At 33.5% G+C, this 8,382-nt stretch overlaps 2 protein-coding genes across 2 annotated transcripts in view; one reads left to right on the forward strand and one right to left on the reverse strand.

Moving 5' to 3' along the window:
- Nucleotides 1-1,334, reverse strand: part of LOC111695979 (DBF4-type zinc finger-containing protein 2 homolog) — a 28,342-nt gene extending 27,008 nt beyond the window's left edge. Inside the window, exon 1 of the mRNA XM_023465478.1 lies at nt 1,325-1,334. Coding sequence (XP_023321246.1) covers nt 1,325-1,334 — 10 coding nt within the window. The remainder of the gene's footprint in view (nt 1-1,324) is intronic.
- Nucleotides 1-8,382, forward strand: part of LOC111695981 (chaoptin) — a 114,197-nt gene that overhangs the window by 46,789 nt on the left and 59,026 nt on the right. The window contains exon 2 of the mRNA XM_023465479.1: nt 3,275-3,510. Within this exon, the coding sequence (XP_023321247.1) occupies nt 3,486-3,510 (25 nt within the window). The 5' untranslated portion in view covers nt 3,275-3,485. The remainder of the gene's footprint in view (nt 1-3,274; nt 3,511-8,382) is intronic.

Raw genomic sequence — 8,382 nt, forward strand, 5'->3', positions numbered from 1 at the left:
TCTCTGGTTGCCTCTGGGTAGTACTAGTAGTTGAGGTTGCGGTAAGGCGAACGGGGGGGGGGCAGAAAGCATTATAATAGTAAAAGTTAATAAGGAGGAAGAATATGATAATTATAGTTTAAATAAATATCCTCAGGATTATCTCTGAAGACGGGTTTAGTGGATAATAACAATTGGTTTAATGCTATGCTTGGATAATCAAGCCGAGATTACTGCATAGAATTCTATAGGGTGTACAAAAGCTATTTTGGGACATGTTAGAATTCTACAGGGTGTACAATACTATTTTGGGACATGTTAGAATTCTACAGGGTGTACAAAAGCTATTTTGGGACATGTATAGAATTCTACAGGGTGAAGATAGCTATTTTGGGACATGTATAGAATTCTACAGGGTGTACAAATTACAATACTATTTTGTGACATGTTAGAATTCTCAGGGTGTACAAAAGCTATTTTGGGACATTTATAGAATTCTACAGGGTGTACAAAGCTATTTTGGGACATGTATAGAATTCTACAGGGTGTACAAAAGCTATTTTGGGATATATATAGAATTCTACAGGGTGTACAATACTATTTTGGGACATGTATAGAATTCTATAGGGTGTACAAAAGCTATTTTGGGACATGTATAGAATTCTACAGGGTGTACAAAGCTATTTTGGGACATGTATAGAATTCTACAGGGTGTACATAACATATTTTTCATTTCAGTTATTACGTAATCATCGAATTCTTTAACATATAAATTATTCTTTCTTGTATTTAAAAGTTCTTGTAAAACCGGAGATGGAATTTAAAGAATTTGNCTATTTTGGGACATGTTAGAATTCTACAAGGTGTACAAAAGCTATTTTGGGACATGTTAAAATTCTACAAGGTGTACAAAAGCTATTTTGGGATATATATAGAATTCTACAGGGTGTACAAAGCTATTTGGGACATAACCTTAGGTCGTATTAGATGAATATCATGAATTAGTTGAACTAAATATGGCTACTGGCTAGGTAATTTCTTTCTTGATATTTAAGACACCCTGCAGTCCCTGGTATATATTATTTAAGACACCCTGCAGTCCCTGGTATCTATTATTTAAGACACCCTGCAGTCCCTGGTAAATACATACACAATGCACACTGCACACAGAGCAGATAAATAACAATAGGTTTAGTCTTAATCGTCAATTAGACGAATATGAATAAAGGCCGAGGACTAATATTAAGGCAGGATACAAAGGAAGAAAATCACGGACTACCCCCCCCCCCCCCCCCCCTCATCCACCAGGTCGAAAATCTTACACATGAGTTCCCATCCAACTTACCTTGTTGCATCTTTTAAACTTAATCATTAAAAACTTTTATCAAAAAATTCAAATTACATTTATCATTTGTTTTTTAATAAAAAAAAATATGAGGATCAAGGGAAATAAGGAGAAAGAGGGAAATAAAGAGAAGGAGCGAAAAGAAGAGAAAGAGGGAAATAAAGAGAAAGAAGGAAATAAAAAGAAGTAGGGAAATAAAGAGAAAGAAGGAAGTGATGAAAAAGAGGGAAATAAAGAGAAAGAAGGAAATTAAAGAAAGATGGAAAAAAAGACAAAGGGAAATAAAGAAAAGGAGGGAAGTGATGAGAAAGAGGGAAATAAAGAGAAATAAGGAAACAAAGTGAAAGGTGGAATTAATTTAAAAAAAGGAAATAAAGAGAAAAGGCGAAATATAGAGAAAGAGAAAATATTGAAATAAATATTAATGATTTAAGAAAAAACAAAGTTTAAAGTTAAATTTTAAAAAGTGCATTCTTCAATCTTTAATAAAAAGCTTAAATATTTGATACTTAAACTGCAACCTGCAACCTGCTTTACTTCTAACAGAAATTGAAGTAAATAATAGCTAAATTTTTGTCATAAATTTTTTTTTTAAAACGTAAACTTTACAAGAAACACTATAAATATATATACCAAATTTGTTATTTATAACAGATAAAAAATTTACTTTTTGATAAATTGTTTTTGTAAGTATGTAAGTAAGATTATAGAATAAGATTTTTTAACAAAGTTGTTAAAGGGAGTGTTCGCGAAAAATGAAAGGGGGTATAGGCTTGCGGCGAAAAATAAGCGCTTTTGATTGCTACTAATCTTACTTCTATCTGTTGAGTTTATAAGGAGAAAATTGTTAAAAACGATAATACAGAAGAACGTTGCATTGAAGAACGTTGCTACGTTTTTCGGAATTTGTCGTTTTTAACAATTTCTTCCTTATAGACGCAACAGATAGAAGTAAGATTGGTGGCGATTAAAAGCGCTTTTTTCGCCGTAAACCTATACCCCCTTTCATTTTTCGTGAACACTCCCTTTAAATTTATTTTTTAAGTATTTTACAATTTTATAGTATAATTGTTTTATATATATACCCAAACAAAAGTTTGACTCGATTACTATATAAATATATTTAAATTTTGCACACATGACACAATGTAATTTTTAGTCTGATTGAATGGTTATGAACTAAATAAGTGACTTTGCGTGGGCATGCAATACATGAACCAATTTTTACCCAAGGTCTAATTTTAGTTGAAACAATATTTGCTTATGCAAATCTACAAATCTGCATAACTGCGCTAAAAAAATGTTCAAATAATGGAAGTAAATTCTATTTGAAACATTTTTTGTTGCTTAAAACTCACATTTCTAAAGTTCTGAACTATTTGAACGGGTTTAGACTTTAAAAGAGAAATATTGCCGCAGAATTTATACTCGAGAAATGAATGTTTCTGATAGCCTGGATCGGATTGGGTATTGGGATAGGGTACTTCATACAGTGGGAACAGAAAACAAAACTGTGGTAGGATGAATGTTGTTTTTTCATAAACTCATAAAATGTAGCCTGGGATTTTGAAATATTTCTAAGTGTTGAAAATAATTTAAGTATTTTTAAAATTCAAAGCATATTTTTAACATTAATTAAGTTTAAATTACCTAATCATCTATCGAAATTTCATAATTTGAAGAAAAAAAGACGCAAAGAATTCCACTGTTTTTTGGTTATCACTGTAATATTTTATTATATTATTTTTTTTTTACCAATTTATAGAAATTAGAATACATTTTTTAGATTAGCTGTCAGAAAAAATAAATTGTGTCAAAAGTGCCTGCACTTACCAGTTATCCCATGATCACCTAACGAAACGGCCGAACCACTTTGAGATTTTACAAAATTTTCCCATTGGTTTGCCCTAATGTCCCATGAAGGCCCCTGAATTTCTAATTATTTTCCAGGTGTGTACACAGTGTGTTTTATAACCTCTCCGGCGTAAAGCGTACAGATCTACAGTATGGAGTGTACTCTCTGAAGAAATCTTTCAAACAAACAAGAAACACGACACGAATCACAATTCACAATATTACTTATAGAAAGACATGCAAGAAACCTGTGGTCAAATATCCAATAAGTGACTTGTTTGAATTAAACCGTTAGCTGTAAACCAAAATGAAGAACACTGTAAGTTTAATAGGTAAGTTAACGTATGAAAATTTTATTTTTTATATTTTTATAATTTTCAGTGTTCGCTCGTTCATTTCGAATTATCGGTAATTTCCTAGAGAACGATTTTTGGACCCCCCTTCATATCAATTTTGTACAATTTTATCATTGGTCATGTAGCCGCAGCGCCCGGCCCCCTAGTCTGTTCTTACCGCGGCGCTCGGCCCCTAGTCTGTCCTAGCCGCAGCGCTCGGCCCCTTAGCCTGTCATAGCCGCAGCGCTCGGCCCAGAAATTGTCTTAACCTAACCTAACCCTAAAATAATAAAAAATAAATAAAAATAATTTTGCTGAAATCATGTAAAAGACTTATAAGAGGGGGAGGGGGGTCTAAAAATCGTTCTCTAGGACAGACCCCATTATTGAGGAATGATAATTATGATGCGTCCTGGACCCTTTAGTTTGTGACCGCGATTTCAAGTATTTTCAATTTAACACTGTGTAGCCTAATTCAGGGTTAGGCTACATGTTTAGACATCTTCTGGACCGTGCTCTAAGGCAATGGTAGGTTAGGTATGCCTTGCGCTGCGGCTAGAACAGGATAGGAGGTTGAGCGCTGTAGCGTGGACGGACTAGGGTCGGCCTCATGTCCAACTGTGACAATTTGCTATGTAAATAAGATGTCATGCATGTACAAAATTGATAGAAGCTAAGGGGTGGGGGGTGGAGTCCTTAAAGCGTGTTTGAGGAAATTACCAGTTGCAATGAAAGTGCAATATTCTTTTATCTAATTATTAGTTTGGAATTAAATGGTTGAACATTCTTCTAAAGCACTTTTTAAGTAAAATTAACTCCGTTATTTGAATCAATATACCCTTGGTGGGAAGTAGAGCGTGACCCCCACCCCCCTATCAACCCCTAACATCTATATTAACTTGAAGTTTATTCTATGTACATATTTTCAAAGTTTGGATCCGTAGGTAAAGTTTAATAACAAAATCTATTCTAGAGAAAGTTTTCTAAACTTATTTATTTATCATATTTTGAATACATGGGGGTAATACTGCCGGGTTTAATATAGTTTTATGCAAAATTGATTAATTATCTCAATTCTCATCAGAACGCTGGTTGTATCAAGCTAAGTAGTTGAAAACTTATTTTAAACTTGAATCCTCTTGAGATCTCATTCTAGTACAATACCTGGATAAAAATGCTAAACAACCAACCTCATCAACCTCGGTAACCTCAACATCCTTAACATTCTGAACATTCTAACCATAAACACGGAGAGTGCATGAAGTTTTTAGATTATTTATGGGAACTGTAATCGTAATTTATAGTGAATCCCCTTCCATTCTTTCTCTGGTTCTTTGTCCTCTTCCAATCTTTCTCTGGTTCTCTGACCCCTTTAATCATTTCTATGGTTCTCTGTCTTCTTCCTTCCTTTTTGCTTGTTCTCTGTCTCCTTCCTTCCTTTCTCTGGTTCTCTATCTCCTTCCATCTTTTCTCTCACTAGTTCTGTACCTCCTTCCATCCTTTCTCTGGCTCTTTTCCCTACCATCCTTCTCTCTATCTCCTTCCATCCTTTCTCTGGTTCTCTGTCCCCTTTCATCCTTTCTCTGGTTCTCTATCTCCTTTCATCCTTTCTCTGGTTCTCTGTCTTCTTCAACCCTTTCTCTGGTTCTCTGTCCCCTTCCAACCTTTCTCTGGGGTTTCCTTCCACCCTTTTTCAGGTTCTCTGTTCCCTTTCATCCTTTCTCTGGTTCTCTGTCCCCTTGCATAATGTTTTCGGGTTCTCTGTTCCTATCTCTGGTTTTCTGTTCCCTTCCATCCTCACTCTGGTTCTCTGTTATCTTCCTTTATTTCTCTGGAGCTTTCCCCTTTGGTCCTTTTTCTGGTTCTCTGTTCCCTTTCATATTTTCACTGGCTATGTCTCCTTTCATCCTTTCTTTGGTTCTCTTTCCCATTCCATCTTTTCTCTTGTTCTCTGTCCCTTTCTAGCCTTATTCTGATTCTCTGTCCCTTCCTATCCTTTTTCTGATTCTCTGTTCCCTTTCATCCTTTCTCTAGTTCTCTATCCCTTTATACCCTTTCTCTGGTTCTCTGTCTTCTTACATCCTTTCTCTGGTCCTCTATCTACGTCGATTCTTTCTCTGGTTTTCCATGTTTCTCTGGTTGCCTCTCTCTCTTCCTCCCTCCTTTCTCTGGTTATCCTATTAAAACATGACATTTATATAATGTTGTGCTTTAAACGAGATTTGGTTTAATTTAGTTTAATGGTGGCTCAAGTTTCCTATTCCTAGTTTATATACAGCGAGAACTAGGATTCAGATCTTTCAATTCTAGATAGTATTCATAGCTTTCTTTATCCAGATACAGTTTAGTTGGCTCAGGTTCAGGGGTTATATATTCTCCCTAACATTTAGTTCAGAAAATCGTTCCGATTCTAACAAATAAATCTTACAGAATTTGTATAATTGGTTTAGTTAGTTTCATATATTATCTTTAGTTTAGTAGATTAGTTTTCAAAACAGAGATAGGTTCAGATAGTTTGGCAAGTTTCAGATTCAATCTTGTAGGTAGTTTCCTTAGTTTCATATTTAATTTTGTAGGTAGTTTCCAGTATGGAAATAGGTTTAGTTAGTTTCATATTTAATTTTGTAGGTAGTTTCCAATATGGAAATAGGTTTAGTTAGTTTCATATTTAATTTTGTAGGTAGTTTCCAGTTTGGAAATAGGTTTAGTTAGTTTCATATTTAATTTTGTAGGTAGTTTCCCGTATGGAAATAGGTTTAGTTAGTTTAATATTTAATTTTGTAGGTAGTTTCCCGTATGGAAAAAGGTTTACTTAGTTCATATTTAATTTTGTAGCTAGTTTCCAGTTTGGAAATAGATTTAGCTAGTTTCATATTTAATTTTGTAGGTAGTTTCCGGTATGGAAATAGGTTTAGTTAGTTTCATACTTAATTTTGTAGGTAGTTTCCAGTATGGAGATAGGTTTATTTTGTTTCATATTTAATTTTGTAGGTAGTTTCCGATATGGAGATAGGTTTAGTTCAGTTTCATATTTAATTTTGTAGGTAGTTTCCAGTATGGAAATAGGTTTAGTTAGTTCATATTTAATTTTGTAGGTAGTTTCCAATATGGAAATAGGTTTAGTTAGTTTCATATTTAATTTTGTAGGTAGTTTCCAGTATGGAAATAGGTTTAGTTAGTTTCATATTTAATTTTGTAGGTAGTTTCCAGTATGGAAATAGGTTTATTTAGTTTCATATTTAATTTTGTAGGTAGTTTACAGTATGGAAATAGGTTTAGTTAGTTCATATTTAATTTTGTAGGTAGTTTCCAGTATGGAAATAGGTTTAGTTAGTTTCATATTTAATTTTGTAGGTAGTTTCCGATATGGAGATAGGTTAAGTTAATTTCATAATGTATCTTGTTGGTAGTTTCCAGTATGGAGATAGGTTAACTTATTTATATGTATATTTAGAATTTATTCTTCCTAGTCTAACTATAAGATGCGCGTCTAATATGTTAATGTTATCTCTAAACAGTAGGTGTATACTTCTTATACTCCTACTTCTCACTAGGTTACACCGTAGACAAATATCAGAAACTGGGTCTGCTTCACCATGTAAATGTTCACCAAGGGTAGTGAATATTAGTTCTAAAAGCAATTTTTACAAAAAATAAAGTTAATATTTCCCCCCCCCCCTACATAATCTTTATTTAATTCTAGTATTCCCTCCCTTTAAGTTTACACACCCCCAAATTGTTTCCTTGTGAATATTAAAGCCCACGTCAAATTACGATTTTTTGCAAGCCGCGATTTTATAGATTAACTTATTTAATAAAGGTCTTGCTATAATGCCTTTTTGTACCGAACACACACCTGGTACAAGGATTTAAATTTTAATGTAAAATGTACTGTACAGTGTACATTTTACATTTGTTAATGGATAGTAGATTAAAAGCAATTGTTTAATCTTGGAATACGAACAATAAATCAGTAGATTAACGGCCTCAGTCCATAATAAAGCGTATATCTGCGTATAATAAATGGAGAGAGATATTATCATTGAAGATGATCAGAATATGCATTAGAAGTGTTCACTGTTCCTTGCCTTATTCATTGTTAAACATTGATGTAGGATAGCAACAAGATTCTCAATAATGAACGGGATAACCCTCAAATCAAAACCGATAATGCAGAGAAACTCTTTATTTCATAAAAAAAATTATATGGATAAAAACATACAAATTATTACAATGAATTTATGAATTTTTATAATGGAAAGATTCTTACGATCTAATAAAGGATCTGGAGGGTTAAATCGTCGGACAGTCCTAAGACGTTTTTTTATTTAAACTTCTGAAAAGAATGACAATTAATTATTAACGAAAGTCACTAATTCTTTATATGAAAATATTCTTTGCTTAACTTTTGAAATGGGTTCACAATAAACGAAAGTGTTTAGGCTTCGTCCCCGGAGAACAAAGAAAAGGGGGCTAAAATTATTTGGTTTGGTGTCTCCGAGATGGGATTTTAAGTTAAAGACGACATTACACGGAGAGATCTTATAGTTAATGGTTGACAAACATATTTTCATGAATATTAAATATTCATTTTTCATTTAATATATAATTCTCAAAGTTAGAGGTGCTGATTTTTACACAACAAATTATTTATAAATTAAGCATTTTAACCCTCAAAACAGTGTGGGGGGGGGAGGGGGAGGCATGGAGAATGATTTTTGTAAAACATAAATATATCCCTGTCAAAATATATGGGTCTTTCGGAAAAAAGGTTCCCCCTTAAGATCCCTTAACTGGGCCATACAGGGTGGAAATGATGTATACTGGTAATGAATGTCTCTGAGTTATGGATGGGCGAAGATACCCCCA

This window comes from Eurytemora carolleeae, unplaced genomic scaffold, assembly GCF_000591075.1.
Source record: "Eurytemora carolleeae unplaced genomic scaffold, Eaff_2.0 scaffold171, whole genome shotgun sequence".
NCBI lineage: Eukaryota > Metazoa > Arthropoda > Copepoda > Calanoida > Temoridae > Eurytemora > Eurytemora carolleeae.